Source organism: Lagopus muta, chromosome 1 (genome assembly GCF_023343835.1).
Source record: "Lagopus muta isolate bLagMut1 chromosome 1, bLagMut1 primary, whole genome shotgun sequence".
Lineage (NCBI taxonomy): Eukaryota > Metazoa > Chordata > Aves > Galliformes > Phasianidae > Lagopus > Lagopus muta.
This window is the reverse complement of record NC_064433.1, coordinates 164,797,696-164,818,950: the sequence shown is the minus strand read 5'-3', so window position 1 is coordinate 164,818,950 and position 21,255 is coordinate 164,797,696. Positions and strand designations below refer to the sequence as shown.

Below are 21,255 nucleotides of genomic sequence, written 5' to 3'. Positions count from 1 at the left end.
TGATCTCAGGAGGTCCCTTCCAACCCCTACAATTCTGTGATTCTGTGATTCTGTGATTCATCTGTAAATGCTGTGTGACCAGTAGACTTGGCCTCTGTATATTTCCCACGGGCAGGATAGGCAAAGTGAGAATCTGAAAGAACCAAAAAACAGCAGATGTGACAGAAAGGAAAAGCAACTCTCACTCTGTACCTACTGCAGTTTGTTACTCTACAGATATAGATAAAGTGAGAACCTCTTGCAGCATGTGTACACACAAGCTGAGGCATGGAGAGTGAGCTGTATGAGGAGAGGCCCAGGGCTGCCTTGTCCTAGACACAGCTGCTTTTGACCAGCTCCACAGTGGACCTACTATAGGACACAGTTGAGCCCATCAGCAAAGGTGGTCACATCTCTGGGAAAACATACTAAAAACCTTAAAAAAAAAAAAAAAAAGGTCAGGAGGGAACACAGAGAAAATTAGGGAACAGAGAGAGGAACAGAAAAGAGAACAGCAAGGTTAGTGCTTCATGATGGATCAGGTGCAATCCTGAAAGAACAGCTGACTGAGAGTAAACCTATAATGGAGAAGGTACTTCCCAGGGGGAGCGCAGTGTGTGAATGAGCCCACATCAGAGCATGCACAGCCCTAGAGGGATTGCAGCCCATGGAAGATGCAGAAGGGAGCACAGGAAACTTGTGAGAAACACAGAATGGCGGAGAGAAACTGCTATGCACGGACCCTGACCTCTTATCTCACTGAATGCACTGGATGTTACCTGCAATAAAAAGGAGGAGTGTGGAGAGGTGTCCAGCACAAAGGATTAAGTAGAGACTAGAACAGGAGACAAGAGGACTGTGAAAGTTGGAGGAAAAGTGTTTTCTCAAAGCGCTTAAATGTTTTTCTTGGTTTTCCAGTACTCAAATTAGTAATGAAATACTGATGCTAATTAGCAACAAATTAAGTTAAATTCCCCAAGTCAACTTCGTTTTGACTGCAACAATAGCTGATAAGTGTTTCATTTGTCTTTCCTTTGACAAATGAGTTTTCTCCTTTTCCTATTCTCTCCTCTGTCCCTTTAGCAAGGAGGTATCAAGTCACCCTCCTTGCCCAATTCACTGTAGCATATGGCCCAATTAGGGGAATCAGACACCTATAAACATAAACAGTGGAATGTAATGGGCAGCCAGTATTTCTTGGGTCTAGAAAAAATGTAGATGCTCTGTTAAAATTCATACAGAGGATCTGGGAAGGGTTGAGATTTGGTGGCAGGCTACAGGTTTTAGAATGCTGAATGCATTGGCATTCTGATATTCAGGAAGCATGGACTTTTTAGCATTTATTTAGTATCTATAATGCTAAATAAAAGAAGGCCAGAGACTGATACCTTTCCTAAGTCCAGCTATCATGGACTTGCTCATATATAGGCCATGTAAGTTTAGCCTTCTCTAGCCTAGAAGGAGCCTACTGGAGTCAGTAGTTCATACTGGAGTCTGTACTCCAGCTCTGAGTGTCCTGAGAGCCCCAGGTGATACTGCTGTGATGCTAAAACTTTATTTAGAGAGATGTTTCATCTTAATATGTCTGAAATAGCATGAGGGATGTATTGTGACCCATTAAATGTTCAAGTAGCATGAGGATGAAAGGGCAACTGACTCATGTGACTTAGATGCTGAGATTGGTGGGATGGTGTTGGAGGACTGTGTGGGATGGAGAAATCTAAACCTGGTACCATCATATCTATACGGACTTTCTGGGAGTTGTGCTGTGTGAACCATCCTCAGAGTCACAGCTAGTTTGCATTGTCCAATACAGAAGAGATAAACTTCCACTGAAACTATGTGAGCAATTTTGGTTCTAGCACTTGGGTTCATTTTATGTCCCTTGCTTTTTGACTAATATACATGTAACCTGTTTAGATTCTGTAGTTATTGCTTGCAGGCAAAACTTTCTCAATTTCAGCAAGAAACAGTTACCGGATCTGAATTTTACACAACAATGAGGGTCAGAAGATTCAGCAGCAGTGTGTGTTAATTATGATCAATTTTGGTAATTAAATTCGTGTTGTTAAGTCGTAAATCTGCATGGATTAAGAAAAATCCAGATGTTAGATCTGGATTTTTACTAACTAGGATGCCTGTAGACACACCTGTTATCCCACAAATCTTTGCAGTCCTCAGACGTGACTTTCCAAACACTTGCTCTGCACCTCATGTGGTTACTCCACAGTCCTACACAGGGACTATTCCTGATGCTTATTTTCATTTGCAATACCCTGTACAAAAAACAAACAAACAAAAACAAAAACAAACAAACAAACAAATATATATAAGGAGGGGAACCTGGGAACCTGGGTTAAGAGATCTTCCTCAGAGCCTGCATTTAGCTGTACCTGGCAGCACACATGAAGCAGAATAAGCAAGTCTCCAGCCTCCTGACAACCTGAACACCTTCCTGTACGACTAGGGGGATAATTCAGGTTTTCAGCTGCCTTATACCTAGTTTCCCAGTCACTATCCAGGCTGAAATATTTGTGTTCTCCAGAGAGACTTGAAAACAATAAATCCACACAACTATTCTGAGGCTATGAAGTCCTTTGCTCTTATAGCAATTCCTGAAGTCATCTGGCAGAAGAGACGCTCTTTCCCAGACCAGTGTGGAACATCTCGAAACAAGAAACCTCCTTAATGTTGGCTGTTGGCAATAATAGAAGTTTCACAGCTAACACCCAGCAATGTTTTACAGATCAGACTTACCTGTCTACAGTATACAGCTTTTAACAACGTGGAGGAAGGACTGTGCCCTCCTCTGGCCTCTCAATTTCCAAAGCAGGACAGGCTGTGTCAGCAACCACGGTAAATAATGACCCAGGCACATGTAAGGGCAACTAGCATCTACCCCACATCTGTGCCAGATCTGTGACTCACTGTGTGGCATTTTATCTTGCTACTCTGTAAGCATGTCTGACCTATAAAACCTTGACAGCTTGGGCAGACAGAAAACCTGGTCACAGAACCTGTTTTTTTAGTGCAGCTTGAGGACAAAAAGTGACAGCATCTGCATGTATGGAACTGCTGCCAAACACCTTTATTTTATTTTATTTTTATTAGGGTTGGTTCTAGTTTTCACCAGCACTTCAGATTCCACTGTACCTCATCTGATTCATACAACATTTTCTAATGGGATCTGCATTTATGCCTAAAAGGATTGTATATTTGTTCTCATTCCATGGCTTATAATTAGGAAGACTAAAGTAAAATCTTCTGACTAAGCAGAACTGAAAGACAGCACTGGAGTCTTGTACAATCATTGCCTTTGGATTTATCAGTTAGATTTTAGTTTCACTCTTGTCTTCCTACATAAAATCCTGCAAAATTTAAGTCAACAAAAAACCTAGGGTTGTTCCCCTGTCTCAGGGGGAATTTGAAGAGCTGGGGTAAAAAAATCACTGTAAATATGGCTATCAACCAGACTTCCCCTTATTATGAGGAAACAGTCTATTCAAAGATTGCACAGAATCTTACTTGTCTGTTTTATTTGCACAAATCAGTTTTTCAGTCAGCCAGTGACTCCACTTCTAGGCTTACACAGTGCCGTGGTTTAGATGATGAAATCGATATTCAGCTGGAGATCATGCAGAAAGTCCACCAAGGGGTGGGACTTATGAGGAATTGAAACTAAAATAAAGGAACTCTGTTTAGATCTTTTCCCTAGCCTTAGCTGCAGTCCTCCTTTCTGACAAGGATGTCTGGAGTCAGAGGATGGACGGAAGGCAGGTCATATGGGACGGCAGGAGGTACAGGACGACGGCCACTTCCAGCACCCCATTTAGGACAAGAGGTAATGGTCTTAAATTGCACCAGGGGAGGTTAAAGTATAATATTAGGGAAAAAAAATTCTTACCAGAAAGAGGTATTGGCACAAGTTGCCCAGGGAGGTGGTGGAATCAGCATCTCTGGAGGTGTTCAAGAAACATATAGATATTACGCTGAGGGACATGGATTAGTGGGCATGGAGGTGATGGATTAATGATTAGACTAGATGATCTTAGTAGTTTTTTCCAACCTTAATGATTCTATGATTTCCCCCTCAGGGTTACCTCAGGGATAAAAGCAATCAAACAGAGGAGGCTGGGAATTCCCAGCAGCTGATGAGGTCTGGAGGAGAGCAAAAGAACCAACCATCAACTTACCAACAACAGCAAGAGCAGCAGTAAGTAGAAAGGAACCTAGCTGGTACGGAGGTGTTGTTTGCATTGTGTGCCTGTTCTCTACCTTACTCAAAGTGTACACCTGTAAATGTAGAAATTCTTTATAGAGAGCCTGTGAAAGGGACTGAACACATAAGCAACATGTTCTGCTGCTTTTGGAGAAGCCCACTTATGAGCAATGCTTTCTGATTGGGACCTGAGGTCTTCTAACAGGTTTTATGATATTATGGTTTACCCCTGGGGCTGCTCGAATGCGATGTGTGTGCTGATAGCATTGGCAATACACGTAACAGCAGCAGCTGGTTCTGTATATCTGATATTACTGTACATGGCATCTGTTTCTTGGAATCTTTGTCTAACTAGAATTTCAAATCCGGTTTTACTTTCCTGTTTTCTCTCCACTAATATTTCATCCTGGAAGTCTCAAAATACTTCTTTTTGGCTGAGGAGATGGATGTAGGCTCTGTTCCAGCACTGATCTGAATGCAATCCAAGATACAGAACAGCTTCTCTTCTAACAACTTCATGCTGACAAAAGTAAAACCAAAGCTTCATTTCATTTTTACTGGCATCTGTGTTCCGTCCATCTCTTTTGTGCGTGTGTGTATGTGTGACAATCTCTGATACCTAGTATAAGCATTAATTTACAGATATAGTACAGAATAGAAATTGTCAGTACCATGTGTACTTTGTGAACATGTGCTTAGCCGACTAAAAGTAATTATTTACACTTCTTTTTCCCCAAACAGCTTTTTCTAAGCTGTTAGTAACCATGCTTGTAGTGCTATTATTATGCACTGAGTTTGCTTAGCTTGCTTTTTCCCCCAGTCTTTCAAACTGCAGCTGGTGGAAACTGGCTCCACCTTCTAAAAGCTATTTCAGTTTCCTTTCCTGTCTTTCTGGAAGAAGAAGGTGGAGCCAGGCTTTGCAAGAGCTGTCTGCCTGCTGATCATGAGCTTCAATCAGAAGCTTTCCATGGTAAGCTGTGGCGATCTACTAGGTAGTAATGATACATGGACGATTAAGAGCTAAGCTGCTATGAAATTCTTGGGCATTTTAACACATTACTTTCTGCAAAGTAAACCACCTTTCCTGAATTACAGCCTATATTTATTTTGTGCCACTTCCAAGCATGAAAGTTTCTGTCTTGCCTTTCTTCACATTGCTGTATATCCACAGTACAGTGAGAGCACCTTAGCTACTAGTCCTATAGTTTCTTTCTTTCCTTCTGTCTTCCTTTTTCTCCCCCCTTCCTTACCTTCCTTACCTTCCTTGCCTTCCTTACCTTCCTTACCTTCCTTTCATTCCTTTCATTCCTTTCATTTCTTCCTTCCTTCCTTCCTGTCCTCCTTTCTGTTTTTCTTTTTCCTGAGGGTGGTGAGTGGAAGTTTTTCCATGGGCATATCTGTTTTTTGCCCAAAATTTGGTCTAGTGTACAACCCTGTGGTAAAAGTTAGGTATGTGCTTAATCATTTGGTTAGACTGAGCTCCTTGATAGATCAAATATATTCATACAGATTATGACCAAATGATGGACTCCTCTATAAAACCAGATAAGCTCTTGGGGAAGAATAATTAAAGCCTGTTTCCTGTTTTGTCTTTATATGATGCTTGCAGAGAGAAAACTGCTACATATTTACTACAAGGATTGCACAAATATTTTTCACTATATGATATGAAAGATTCTCTCTGTGTCTTCATAAGATGAAAGAAAGAATTCATTCTAAAACAGGAATGTACAAATCAAAGTCTGCAGTAGTACGAAGGTATTGAGAAAGAGGAAGGAGAAAAAGGAAGGTTCAAAGACAATACAAGAGGGAAACAAACACTTAAAAAAGGGAACAAGACTAGGGTTTCTTATCTACAGTTGGGGAGAAGAGCAATAAATTGAGTGAAGGGACTAGAAAATAAGACCTACGAGGAGAAGCTATGGAGATTATTTAGTCTGGAGAAAAAGAGGCTGAGGGGAGGCCCTATCAATCTTTACAGCTACCTGAAAGGAGGTAGCAAACAGGCTGTTGGTCTCTGTTCTCAAGTAACAAGTGACAGGACACAAGGTAGCGTCCTCGAGTTGAAACAGGGGAGGTTTAGACTGGAAGTCAGGAAGAATTTCTTCATGGAGAGGGTGGTTAGGCATTGGAATAGGCAGCACAGGGTTGTGGTGCAACCCCTATCCCTGGGTGTATTTAAGAGGCACGGATGTGGCAGTAGGGGACATATATGGTTTAGTTAGTGGGATTTGGTAGGTCAAACAGGTAGTTGGGTTTGATCTTGAAGGTCTTTTCCAACCTACAAGACTCTACAATTCTATGAATGAGATGAAGCTGGATGAAATTAGTAGAAGGTATTGGAAATGCTGAAGCTGACGAGGAGAGACCTCTATTCTTGAAACAAAAACTATAACGCTCATTTTTATTTGTTATTGCTAGTTATATTGCAGGATTTCAGATTAAAATGTCATTCTGGTAATGGCAAAACTGACTCATCCTGTTGTCCCTCAGTCCCTTTGAAAATTAGCCTTGAAACTAAATTACTAACACACTCTCAGAGCAGTCCAGGCTTTTAGGCTTTGGGATAGCAAAGAGTTGAACAGAGAAGTTTCAAAGCTTATGTTGTAGGATGTCAGCAGAAGAAAAGATCCTTCTAGCATTAACCTTGAAGGCTTTCTGAAATATGTGTAGTAGAGGAAACATGAGGGGCAGAAGAAAGATAACTCTTTGCCAAGAAGTGGCTCTATTCCAATTGATGTGTTGCACACTGTGTTTCGGAAACAGCCAGGATCTGGTTTTGTTGCCAAAAGAGAAGTCTGAGCCTCTGTCGAAGCTTGTGAGTGACTAGGTTGGGTGTGTTGTTTTCCATGAGATGGCTTGGGCTGTGCTTCAGAGTGCTTGGAAGTGAGGAAACACCTTAGTAGTGTTTTAGTGTGGGATTAGGTGATGTTTCATGAAAATTGGACTCATGAAATACATGTGGGACGTAGAATGTTATAGCCTCACCAAGTAGCTGAGATTCAAATGACTCATTCAAAAAAAGTGCGAGATGGGCAACTGGTATTAGATGGTAATTCTTCTCTTGCTTTAGAAAAGCCCTTGTATAATAAGCTCTTGTATACGGCTGGAAGGTGATAATAAAGTGCTTCTAATTAAGTTATGAAAAATACTTGTTCGAATGAAAAACTGAAATGAAGCTTTGCACATTGGTTCCTCCAGTTCTGAACAGGATATGGTTTCAGGCTATGGAGAAAAAGACCATGATGACAAGTGCTTGAATCTGCTTATAATAATATGCTTGCATTTAAGTTACTTCACTTTGTCTGCTAAGTACCATGAAATTAACTCGTAGAAAGTGATTTCCCAAATTATCCCTGTTCATATCTATTCAGAAACAAATGTCTGCACTGAAGAAAAGGTGGAGGAAATTGGGGAAATTAAAGGCTGAACAATAGCTAGCATTTGAAAAAAAAAATTTGATGGTCCCTGTCCCCACACAGGAACAGCATCCTGTCCTTGGCATCTTTAAACCTGGAAATGATATTGGTTCTGGTAAAATATATTTATTAAAAAAAAATCAAATTCAAAGTAATAGAATGTGGAGATATATTGCCATACAGCTGCTAATAGCCCTTTATCCACCGATGTGAAAGGAGAACTGTTACTAGAATGCTTGACTTGAAAAATTTTATTCTGTGACCGCGGAAGCCAAATCCATCAGGGCTTTTTTTCCTTCTCTTTCTAATCTTCATTGTGAATTGAAAAAAAAAATCTATAATGTAGTACTTCTCAATCTTTTGCTCATAGTGTGCCTGTCCTTAGCAGTTCTTTTGAAAAAATATATTTTCTTTCACAATATGGAATTTCTTCTTTTAACAACTCAAAATTAGTCTACTAAACTGGTGGAGGATTCTTCTCAACATTCTTCTTTTACCCATTGGTGGGAGTTGCAGATGTATAATCTGAATTAGAAACAATTTTGTTTAGAATTCATCATTGCATTTGCTGCATGGAAAAAAGTCTCCCATTTCTATGTAGCCAGCCTTATCTTCAGCCAAGTGTTCAAGGCTGAGGTCAAGTAGGAGAATAACTGCAGTAAGATTTGGAGCTTGCTGTTCTCATCATGTGTGTAGGGCAGTGAGGAAGTCCTCCTAACTTTATATTAGAAGATGTTCTAGGAAGAGCTTAATTTGTGCCAGATTTAACATCCGTCACTTGATGAAGAGTTGTGGTAAGACAACTAACACATGGTCAGGGGCAATAAATGGACAACAGGTATGGTACTGAAGGGGAGAGGAAGAGAAAGAATATGATTCTGTGAATATTGTTGAAAAGAAAGTGGCGGAGTGGAGGTGAGCATTCCACTGGTTTAGCTCTTAATCTTCCTCTGGTAGAGTCTGACCTGCTCAGCTCTCCAGACATGCTGGCTAACACAAGAAGTGGCACATGGACACTTCTGCTGTGGTTTGCTCATCTTGGCATTGATGTTTCCATGTCCAGTGCCTGGCCTGTTTTAGTAGGGATACTCTGTTTTGAATTTCCAGGTGCTCCAGCTGGCTTTGGCATGCTTGCCACAATCCTGGCACTGCACTGCACTAAGGGAACTGAACGGATTTGGGATCTGCAGATGGCATAAACAGAATCCAACTTCATGAACTTTTTGGGCTCCAGTGCTCTCTTTTCTATTCATGTGGGTTGGAAACGACCTTCAAGATTCCCAAGTCCAACTATCAGCCTGACCTACTGAATCCCATCACTAAGCTACGTCCCTTACTGCCATGTTCACACCCCTCTTAAATACATCCAGGGATAGAGCTGCACCATCTCCCTGGGCAGCCTGATCTAATGCTTGACCACTCTCTCAGAGAAGAAATTCTTCCTAATGTCCAATCTAAGCCACCCCTGGAACAATATGAGGCTGTTACTTCACGTCCTATAACTTGTTACCTGAGAACAGGGTCCAACAGCTTCTTCACTGCTAGCTCCTTTCAGGTAATTGTAGAAAGCAATGAGATCTTACCTCAGCCTCCTCCAGACAAAACATCTTCAGTTTCCTTAGCTGCTCCTCATAGATCTTGTTTTCTAGTCTCCTCACCCGATTCATTGCTCAGCCTCACAGTCACAACAGCGTATCTCTGTTGTTTTAATCTGCCCACGAGTGTATGCACACAACAAAGCTGTGCTGCAAGCCAAGTCTAGGCTGAGAGCTACACTTTGGCTGCCTGGTTTGATTCATTGCTGTGACAATTTCCTTGCAGCTTTAGAAGGTGGCTGAGGTAGTCTTGCAGCACTGATGGTTTTGCTGCACCAAATGGGTTGATGGTGAAGCACCTGCGTTCTTCCTGCGATGCTGTTATATGCCAAGCCCAAAGCAAGCTGCTGAGTCTAAGCTCCATCTTCACTCTTAGAAGTTCAGTTCTGAGTTTTAGTTCTACTCTTTGGACCAGGAAGTTCTCAGCTCGTGGGTATTACAGTTTTATATTTACATGCACGTCTGTAGTTTTAGCGCTTATTTCTGACTCAAGCCTTCTCTTTAATCTTTCCCTGCTTCTTTTTTCCTTCCCATTTATTCCCAGGGCAGGTTCACTTCTGCAGGATATAACCTTTTGTTTTATCCTTAGGCCTCACTATGTCAAAAATGGTGTTTTAACGTTAGCTTTAGCTAAACAGAGGGACCAGATGCAGAACTGAGTTATCCTAACTCAGTAAGCTTCCAGACATCAGCTGAGCAGCAGCTCAATCCTAGCCTGTGGCAACCACAGGACCAAACCCATGGACACAAATTTTTGGTGATAAACATTTTCTGCTAAGGCAGTTTATTTTCAGTCTCTCATGTTAAGAGTGCTAGGATTACTCAGGCAATGTATAATGTTAAGCCTCAGTAATTCACTTTTGCTTCTGAGCTGTAAACTGGTAAGATTCTGTTGCTAATAAAATTGGAAAGCCAGAAACCCAAACCTACACATGACAGCTGTACAACTCCTGAGCACCAAGCATGTTACACAACAAATCTGTTGCTGGGGCTGCTGGTTATCATTAGCATCTGGCTGCCCATGTACTGCAAATCACAAATACTAACAGCACAGTTTTTGTCTGCTTGATGGCGTTTGGTGTCCTTGTAGCCTACTGATTTTGCAGCTTCCGTGGTGTTTAGCAGAATATGGCTGTTCCATGAGATATAGCATGGGAATAGGCTTCCCAATGAGGTGGTTGAGTCACCATCCCTGAATGTGTTTAAAAACCATTTGGATGTGGTTCTCAGGGACATGATTTAGTGGAGGATTGTTAGGGTAGTATGGTTAGGTTGCTTTTGGACTTGATGACCTTGAAGATCTTTTCCAACCTGAGCAATTCTATGGTTCTATAGTTCTACAGGAGCATCGATGAGAATGTCTTTGTCTTTGAGGAAGACTGTGATTGTCCTTGCGCAATTTGTTCCTTTTTTTCCTCTAAAAGTCAGTTATTTTTAATATACTATTTGATGTAGTACTTCATCTATACCTTTCCCATTGTAAGTTAAGCATATATATAAAGCACATGTGTTATGGAAAGAGGAAAAGATACGCTCAGAAATGCCCATACAACATGTGAGAGTACATGTCTACATGCCTATGTATTTTTCCCTTGTGATACTTTCTTCACCAATTGCTGAATATAAAGGATCCTTTTCCTTTCAGTAGTTCATATGCAGATAACTGTGCTGGCTCCTTTGAGTCCTTCCTCTAGGCTGAACTTGCCCATTTTTTCCCCAAGCTTTATCCATTTGTGTTGCTCTCCCCTATGCACTCCTTGGTTTCTGGCTCTTATTGAATGCAGGCAGCATATTGCCCAGCAGAGCGAAATATTTAGCTTTCAACTTTGTGGTATTCATGTACTGATGCACCAGCAGTATAAAACACAGTGGAACTGGAATAGTTTATAACAGCCATTACTTTTTTGTAACTCTTTAAACTATTTCACACTTCATTTGGAAGGCTCCCCCGTGGTAGCTGGAGTGGGCTTGAGGAAAAACTGAAGAGCGCAGCTCTGCAAAAAACATTATTGTTGATCTGCAGTTCTCATGCATTTGTTCAACTTTAGAAACAATCGATTTTATACAAACCTAAAGGAAAGTAGAGCAGAGGCTTCTGTGGTCTGCGCCCTGAAAATATTGGAGACTTAGTCCTTAGGCAGTGTAAATTAAATGTCTTGAGTTAGCCATCAGTTTATGAATTTAAGACTGCAGACATAGTGTTCTCTGTGTTGATGACAATTCCAACTGTAAACTATCCTGGCAAATTTTCTGTGTATGATTCTCCTGGCTGAAAGATTTTTCTGTCTATTTGTATATACTGTTAAATAGATAATAATCTTTTCATACTCTGCACTGTCTTACTGGGTTATAACTTTTTAAAATTTTAATATTTGCTCAGTCTGAGTCAATACGTTCCCCTTTTCTGTGGAGAAAATAAACCAAAAAAAAAAACTCTTATCAAGATAAATATCACCTATAAAGGTAGAAGAGGATTTCTCTTTTATGAATACCTGGTCAGTACGTTCTTCCCATCCCCAGTGACTTCCGTATTTTTATTTATCAAACAATCATACCTCAAAGATAAACTTAAGCCATAGAACAGTAAGAACCAGCATTTGGGAACTGAGAAGTTGAATTCTCTGACATCTTTTCTGCTAGTGGATTATGTAGGACTTCATAACTAACATTCTAACTCTTCCTTCCCTTGATCCCAATACCCAAAGTTATCTATCTTTCCAGAGAGACAAAGGTGAATACTATCAAATTAGATAGGATTACTAATGCTATGTTCTTTTTTCTTTTTTTTCTTTTTTTTTTAACTTTGACTTAAACAGAATGTGTCATTTAAATACTAGATTTTAAATACTAGAATACAGAAATTGGATATTCTGCTCTTCCCTTCCCTTCCCTTCCCTTCCCTTCCCTTCCCTTCCCTTCCCTTCCCTTCCCTTCCCTTCCCTTCCCTTCCCTTCCCTTCCCTTCCCTTCCCTTCCCTAAAGGAGACTTGAAATCTTCATTTTGTTTGAACTTTCTTTTTTGTTCCAGTAACATGGAAATGAAACGGGCCTTTAAACAAGCACTTTTAACCACAGTGCCTCTTACTTTGCTCTTTGGAATACAGAGCTGAGCTTTTTCTTTCAGTAAGTGTAGTTCTGTGTTGCTGCTCTCACCTCCATCTCTTTCATAAACTGATTAATCTTTACTGTATTTCATGTGCTTTCCTTCTGAACTCCTGGATAATGGCCATGTTCTGATATCAGAAAAGTGGCCTCCTGGACTTGAAGCCTTCCAGCCAAAAAGCAGAAGCAGACAAAGGAAATGATTCATTGCATAAAGGCTTGATTCGATGTCATAATTCTTAAACATGTGCAGACACACAGAGTTGTTGTCTCTTTAATTGGATTTCTAATGTAGAAAAAAAATCTGTTTAAGGTATCAAAGTACATGTGATGACATAAAAACTCTACTGGTCTTTTATGCTGCAAATCAGTTGGATGTCTTAAATGTGCTGATGTATTTTTGGAGGAAAAGTATGTGGTCTTGTAACTTAACAATTCCGGCCATTTTTTTCAGTGGCAAAGACAGAACACTGTGAATGTTATGTACATTATTTTGTGTATGAACTGGAGAGAAGTGTGGTGTTAATACTAGAAACAACTAAGAAAAAAGCTCAAAGCACTAAAAAATCTTGAATCTGATAAAGTGTATAACAGTTTGCGTGGGTAATTTAAGGTAAATTCTGTAAGCTGCTATTCAGTCAAACAAAGGGAAATCTGAAAAAACCATCATAACGTTATTTAAGTAACAGTTGAAATTGTACAATGAATGCTGTAGGGGTCCTCTGCATGTCTGCAGCCCAGTGGAGATGCCAATATTGGCCCCACTGGCACCAGAGTAAGTTGGAAAGCAGGGAAGGGAGCACATTAAACGGCACCATTAAAGCTCACAGCTCAATCTTTACTAATTTAATCTCATAAATTAAATTAATCCACATCATCCTAGAGCAAGTCTTCAAAGAAAAAGAAGTAACTGGATATAAATACTTTCCTCCCCAAACTCTGAATTACAGTGATATGACAGCGGACAGCTTTTGCCCTTTGATCTCTGCATGATTTTCATTCCTGTTTGTAGCCTGTGTCTCAGACCTCCTTCTCTCATTACTTTTCCAGAGCCAACTGAGCTCTCTCTGCTTCCTACCTTGTCCTCTAGCCACCCCCTGTGGCCCTTTTCTCTTTTGAAGAACTTGGTCTTCATCCCTTATTATTCTTTGTTTTCTGCCCTTTTTCTTCTGCTTTCCTCATGATAGCATGAAATAAAATACCAGTGCAGAGAAAACCATGCTGAATACTGTAGAGATGTGAGTGTACTCTGCTACATGGAGCAACCTCTGCTCCGTGCATGCCTGGTGAATCTGTACTCTTGAGGTTTTGCTTTTGCTGAACTGGAGCACTGGCAGTGTAAACTTCTATCCACACAATATACTGTGTAGATAAAAAACATTTCCTCCAAGTGGAACTGACATGCTTTCATCACTCATTTGATCACCTCCAGTCTCTAATACACTCCAAAGCCTGTCCTGTTTCTTTGTTGTCACATTAGATTGATAGCTCTTTGAGTCAGCAACTGTGTTTTGAATTCAGCCTAACGAAACAGGCCCTCTGCCCTTGTTCAGTGAGTTACACCTTAGCTATGACAGTAAAATAAATATGCCCAAGGAATTCCTGGTGCCAGACAAACACAAGTCTGACAAGAAAACTGAGGCTTGGTCTGGCAGCAAGTCACCTAAGACCATGACAAAGAACAGGACTTTGTGCACACCTTTAACAACTCTTGGGCAGACTGCCTAAATACGTGAGATCCCAAGTACTTTTGAGGTATGGGATGTGGCAGCCAACACAAATGTTCTTCCCTGTAGACTGTAGTCTTCCTCTGTGCTTGAGCAACCTGTGCTGGAAGGCGCTGATTGCCATGCTGGGGAAGTAGTCCTCTGAAGAACTTCTTAGCTTGAGGAAGTGGTTTGGTTGCTAATGGCTGAGATCTGAAGTCTGCAGTCTATAGTGAGACTTAAATAAGAAAAGTAAAAATTATGCTAAAACTTTCTGAAAATGTTATCTTTGGTATTTGCTGTTAACTCCAAGTATATTCTTGAAGAGCTGAATCAAAGCAAACCCTGGTGTTGGTATGATGTTGTTTGCTTCAAAAGCAGAAAACCAATCTTACTGACCAAGGAAACCCCTTACAGTACAGTTGTTGGGTTTTTTTTTTGTAAACAAGAATAATAACAGACTGTTTTCTTTCATTCTAGTTTCAACTCATATGTCTTAATAACTCCGAATGAAAGCAGAAGAAATCGGTTGCAGCAAAGTACGTTGAGTTGTCTCATGCATTGTGTCTACTTGAATAAGTTGTGTGCTTTATTGCCCTTGCAACTTTTATCCTCAACTTTTCAATTATTTTTGTGTGTGCAGCTGTGAATGTGAAGTCAAGATTATGAGCATCTTCCTGTAGGCTTTTCTTAAGATTAAAGTCTCATCTGACTCAACTGCATGCAAAGTAGGGCTTCTTCAGGAAGAGGTTTTGGTAATAGCAGTGCTGTAGCTACTCAAACTGACTTGTACAATTCTTATCTGGAATTAGATCAAAACAACATTAGCAGGATTGAATTTAGCTTTGAAGACTTGTTAGGTTATAGGGAGGAAGAATCAAAATATATGTATGAAATATTTTTGAAAGCATTCTAATATAGAAGCTAAAGGAGCAAGAACCATGCTATCTGTTGCTTCTTGAATTCTTGTTTAAATTAGATGAGATTTGTTAAAAAGCTTTCATTGGCCAAAGCTACAACAAAAGAGCCATGAAAGAAATTCCATGTGCAGACCCGACCAAACACTGCAGTCTTGCACTCCTCACTGTTTATTTGTGCAGAATATGACAGCTAGGGAGTGTCAGTCAGCACTCCTCACATTTTGAGCCCTCGAGGAAATAATGCAATTAAAGCATTTCTTCTTAAACATTGTGAGTTTGCCTGAAGTGATTTATTGGCAGGGCTTCCTTTCATTGCAAGAAAGAAAATGAGCTTCCCCTGAATGAAAACATAACCCCCTGGAAGGAGAAATTAAAGCAGATCATCTTAGGACTGACTTTAAGAGCATAGATACTGTTGCTTTAATAAAGGTCTGCTTTTACTTTGTGCTGCCAATGTGCAAGGTCTCAAGCATGCAGCGTTCTTCTACCTTAGGGAGTAGTAGAAAATGAGGCCTCACTGAATCCATCTGTACCTAAGGCCTTGTTTTAGAGGTAGAACAAGAAGCTGGTGTCAGTCTTGGGCTCTTTAGAGACCTGCCCATGGCCTGGCTTTATCCTTTCAGAGCATTTGTTTGCTGTAGCTTGGCATTAGAAAATATAGTTCAAGTGGTTAATAGGACTGAGCAACTGAGGTACTACTCTGAAATACAGATCTTATTTCCATAGTCTTTTTGGGCTTTACTGTTAAAGGAAATTGCCTTTTTCTCTGTCAGTTGATTCTGTACAGCAGTTTAATCAACCAGCCTTCCCATAGGGCTGACTCCACAAGCCTCCCAACACTACCAGCTGCACTGACTACATTCCCACTGACTAGACTGGGAGCTTGCCACTCAGCTTGCTTGTGGACACCTATCCTGACATGTCTTAGTTTGTAACTGAACCATGCATACTTCCCATTCTTATTTAAGAAACATGATTGGGAAGGAAAAAGTTTTTACCATATGGTCTTGAGTTAGCAAAAATTTTGCTTCTCCGGTAATTTTGTAACATGCTGCAGGGCTGTCTGCATTCCTTGAGAACAAGAGTGACTGTCCTGGATGAGTTGTAATTGCTCCACGCAGCTAATGCTATCTGCTTTTTAGGATGGCTTCTAACTTCTATATATTTGGGTTTTTTTGTACCCACTCAGTTGCTAAGAAAGAACTAGATGACCTGGAGCAGTGGAAGGAAAAGCACAGGCCAGGACCAATTAAGTTGGCTCCACAGAGACTGGGTAAGTTCTTACGAATTGCAAAATCAATACTTTTTTTTTCCTGTATAATATATATACCATACATGTATGTCCTTTAGCACGTAAGACATCTTTCACTGTTTTTCTCACATCCTGCTAATTAATGAGATTCAGTGTCAATAGGGGTTGATTTGAGCCTGCTAACTGCTCTCTGTGCTTTTTGATGGTCATGGCAATGAAGATGCTTCTGAAGCAAAACAGCATGGAATGTCACTCAAAAAATCTGTCAACATTATTGTAGAAAATCTGTGCTTGCTTTTGGGGAAAAAAGGAGATTGACGAGCCTGCCTGCTGGGAACATTGTCTGGTTGATGTCTTGGGGGTGATGCACATATGGCATTAGCGTGCAGGTGGACAGCATTTGCTGGAGACCCTCTGGTTGTCCATAAAAAACACTCTTTTGGGTTTAGGGCCAAAACACGTGCTGGCTCCTGAGGAGGCAAAACTGATCCTTGCAGTTTCAGGCTTTTGCAGGCTGCATGTGCACAAAGCTCTCTATTACTGATTTTATTTAAAATAACTACAGAGGTAGGTAAGTGAAAAACAGGATAAAAAGCTGCATGAACTTAGGTCATCTGAATTGAAATGATGCATTTGGTACAACAACCAACTACTTTTTTTCTTGACATGTGAGAGGAACTGTAGTAGGTCTTTTTGATTGTAAGCACTATAAAGCATTTAATATAGTCCTTTCTGGCAATTAGTTTTTTTTAAACGAATTAAACAACTCACCCCCAGTCTTTTACATGGAATAAGACAGCAAGGTGTGCTGAAGCAGGAAGATTAATAGAAATGCTTTTCAAGTATCTGTGTTCAGACCTATCTTCTCGTAATATCTTTATTTAATGTCTTTAGCATAAAAAGTAGAAGTGGGTTCATGAAACTTGCTGACAGGACAAAACTTGAAAGCATCATTTGCATAGAACATGGTGAGGAGTTGGGCAGAAAAAAGGGATGACCTTGAAGGCCACCACTAGTAGAAATGGGACAACATTCACTGTGATAAAGTGAACGATTACAGTGATGCCTTTATCAGTTTTGTAACCATAGAGCTCTTCTTCCTTCTCTTGGCTGTCGTAAGGGATTTTGGGAAGTGCAGTACTGACAGACCATTGTCTGGCTTGGCTTCCTGGGAATTAGGTGTGTTCTTTGCCATGCTACCTAAGATCAGTTCAGTGTGATTTTCTGCATGCAAACGTTGATATGAGGTAGGAGTTGAAGAAATTTGAACTGATTCCATAGCACAGTTTTTTTTCTGTGATCAAGATGACACTAGTCCCACATTTATTTTACCCTGCAGTGTGAGTCCCAGCTGGCAGTGTGAAGCCTACCTTGCAGGTTGGTGTCATGCTGTGTTCCCCATGCAGTCATGTGGCCAGATGTGGACTTTGTTAATGCATAACAGCTGCTTCCTACCTGTGAGCAGTTCCTAGAATATGCTCACATGTTTGCATCCCAAGAGGACCACAAAGCTTATTGCTGAGGAAAGAGAAATCTGAAAAAAAGAGAGTCTATGCGTAATGTCTGTTCAGAAAGTGTGCAGATTGGCTGTGTGACAGGGGACACAGCAGAAAAGCTTCAGTGGCTAAGGATATGGGGAGTATTAACTTCCTCTGATTTCACCACATTTGAAAATATTCTGGTGAAAGAAAGCAAAAAGCTTCTGAAAGACTTCAAGGAGGCTATATGAGCTCTTCAGTCACTGTCTAGCTGTCACTTAGAAAGACCCTTAGAGACTGAGACACATGCATTACATTCAGTGCCTCTGGAAAGAGGTAAGGTGCAAAGATTATTAGATGTTAGGATTCCCAGAGGAACAAATCTGGAACAGAGGAGAGCTCAGGGAAGGAAGGAAAAAAAAAAGAGTAGCATCTCTAATTTCACAACTGCAGGTACTCATTAAGGTAAAAAATTATGTTATTTACTCAAAGTTATAATACTCATCTAGTTGAAATCACCAGAGTTCTTAAAGTTGAAGTTTCTTAATATTCATGCTTTCCATAGGGAAATAAGTATTCTGGAGTTCACCTCTGTAGTATTTGACTGGCAAACTTTAATGTGCCGTGAAGGGATGAGAGCAATGTGTGTTGCAAGTGCTGTCCTCTTCCACAAGCAGTAAGTGGAGAAAGAGATTATGCCTAATAAATGCAATTGCCTCTTCTCCCATTATACAAAGCCAATCATAACATATTCTGACTTCAGTGTCAGAATATGCAGTGTCAGAATATTGCAGTCAAACCAACTTAAAGGAATTAAACTTGTCTGAAAGGCTGTAGGCAATGGCTGATAATCATAGGTATTTATTTAGAGCTGATGCCCAGCAGTATATGCAGAACCACACAATGAATACAAGTGTGTTTGATGTTGCCAATAATAGGTGAGAAAGAAAGAAATACTGAGCATCCAGAAGATTTCAGAATTTGTACAATAGCAATTTTATTTCCTGTACCTGGGGATGAAACATTCCACAATGGCAACTGTATGCTTGTTGCTACTGTAAGTTTGTTGCTTGCATTCTGCATGGAAAGTCTTTCTAGAATCTACACTTGTATGTAGTTTGTTGTATGCATAGGAATGTTTCCACACTTAAGGAGTGTGATCTCCCATTTATTGAAATTCACAAGAGCACGTAAGTGGAGAACATTACTTCTAGTCTGGGATGATCCATTCTGAAGGATCTAGTGTGGTTTTCTTAATGTTTCAGGACAGATTCTATTGAATTAATAGTTACATAGTGGGGAATTTCACAGGAAATCAGTAGGTGAAAGTACAGCCCTCCATCTCAGAATGAGATGGGGTCTGCTTTTGTTTTTTTGTTGTTGTTTGTTTGTTTGTTTCCAGCAACCTAGGGAATAAATTACTGGCTTTCCTAAAGCAAGAAAATCCTTTGAAAAATAATAAACCAGAATAACTGAAACAAAATCACTCCATCCATCTTTTATGCTTTATCAATTTCTATTTGTTTATTTGTTTGTTTTTAATTTTATAATTGAAGACTGAACATCATGACTAGAGGTCTAGATGCTCTCAGAAGAGAGCACATGCCTTTGGAAAGAGCACCTTCTGTTAAGAACTTATGAATATCAGGTCTGTAAGTAAAGGTTTTGAGTTCCATTTTGAAAAGGGGATTCTTCTTCAAGCCCCAAGACAATGCTGAGATATTCAAATGATAGCATCCCATTGCAGTTGTCAGAATCTCCGTGCCCCTAAATATGATAAGGAATAATCTTTTTGGCAATAGAGTTTCTGACTCTATATGCATGCGTGACAAACTGCACAAAGGTGGGGTGAGGTAGGTCTGAAAATCAAGACTCATCTGCAAAGCAGAAGATAGATCTTCTGCAAGTCGAATAGTTTTTCAGTAAACTGATCATACACAGAAGGATATATTTGCTAGTAGAGTGGATGATACAGTGGATGCTCTGCAAATAACAAGCTTGTGCTTTTGACTGATGGCTAAAATGATCAAAAAGGTCTCCTGCCTGTTCTCTTTAATGTCAGACAGTGCCTGTAATTATGAAAAATGTTCTGTATATGCATACATTCAATCTGTTATGTTGCTCTGCTCTGAAATGATTGACATTTTAGCTTTAAATACTCGTGCAAAATGCAATTTGTACTTTGTTTTTAAGGTGGAAAAGAATCAGAGGCTCAAGCAAGGCAAAAAACAGCAAATGATGTTCGCACAATCTAAATACCAACAAAAGGTCAGTAAGAATAAATTTGTTTGTTTGCCTTAAGAATTCAAAAAAAGCTTTTCATGAGCTGTTTCATATGACTATAAAATTACAGCTACTCAACAAAAGAAAGTCATGAAACCTAAAGAAAGCTGCAGAAAACTAGAAACAATTGATCTGCACAAAAGAAAATGAGAAATCTGTCCATAAATACGTAGCAAGCCATATCACAGATCATATCTAAAATGATAACCTGTACAATTGCAAAGCCACTTGCTTACCCCGCTGTATCTTCCAGCATGCTGCCTACAATTTCACTTGATTTCAATTAATCAATGCATCTCCCCCAGTCAGTGCTGTAAGAACATAGCAGTTCCTGTTATAAAAGTTATAAATGCTTGAAAGTTACCAGTCATCTGTGTATTTGTATGGGAACTGCTGAGTCACGGCCTGAACCTCTGATTAATCACCTGAGGTGAGCCTTGAGTCAGCCAGAGGAGCACAGGTGAAGGCAATTCACCTGTGCTGCCGGAAGGGGTGGAGCCAGGCTCCACCCCTCCTACACCTATTTAAGAGCTGGCTACCAGAGGGGAAGGATCTCTTCTGGAGATCCCTTCTTTGGTATCTTCTAGTGAGCTCAACCCAAGGGTAAGCTCTTCCACTTATTCTCTTTTGTGATCCTTGTTTGCTTTGCCTTACTCTTTTGATTATATTGCGATTATAACATCTTGATATCTAGTGATTATACACAATTATATTGTGATTATAACATCTTGGTTATACAGTATTCCTTTCATGGATGACCATTTATCAGTGCCAGATTTCTCAGCCTTCCTAAAACCAATATTTGAAGTAATGGTTGCATGGTCTGTCTTATTCAGTGTCTTATTTTAAGAAAAAATTCTGGAAAGTTTGATTGAGCACTTTAGAAAGTGTTTCTGGAAACTCTGATCTAGTATTAAATGTGGAGGCTGGTGGCCCTTCCTACGGCAGGGGGTTGGAGCTGGATGATCCCTGAGGTCCCTTCCAATCCAAGCCATTCTATGATTCTATGAATCATGAGAGTCAAGTGAAGTTACCTTATGTTTTCTTTATATGTTAAATATTGTTTTATGTTTACATCACATAGCACAAGAGAGAAGAATATATGAAAGCAAGAAAAGCAGCTGAAGAAGCCGAAATCCTGAAAAAGAAAGCCATTCAGAGGGAAAAGGTAAAACATAGTTACTAGAGAGTTGGAACCATATAACATATGCTCATTAAATGAAATGATGGGTCCTGTATAGCATCATGCAGTTAGAAAATCCAGTCCTTTTCTTAGTAGCTCAAGGAAGAATATTTGAGCTAA

The 21,255-nt window shown here is 40.0% G+C and overlaps 1 protein-coding gene across 1 annotated transcript in view; it reads left to right on the top strand.

Annotated features, from left to right (window-relative positions):
* The first annotated feature begins 3,512 nt into the window (after window positions 1-3,512).
* EPSTI1 (epithelial stromal interaction 1) overlaps window positions 3,513-21,255 on the top strand; it is a 48,637-nt gene continuing 30,894 nt past the window's right edge. The window contains 7 exon segments of the mRNA XM_048926702.1: window positions 3,513-3,820; window positions 4,074-4,192; window positions 14,500-14,558; window positions 16,129-16,212; window positions 19,863-19,894; window positions 19,896-19,937; window positions 21,037-21,120. Coding sequence (XP_048782659.1) covers window positions 3,725-3,820; window positions 4,074-4,192; window positions 14,500-14,558; window positions 16,129-16,212; window positions 19,863-19,894; window positions 19,896-19,937; window positions 21,037-21,120 — 516 coding nt within the window. The 5' untranslated portion in view covers window positions 3,513-3,724.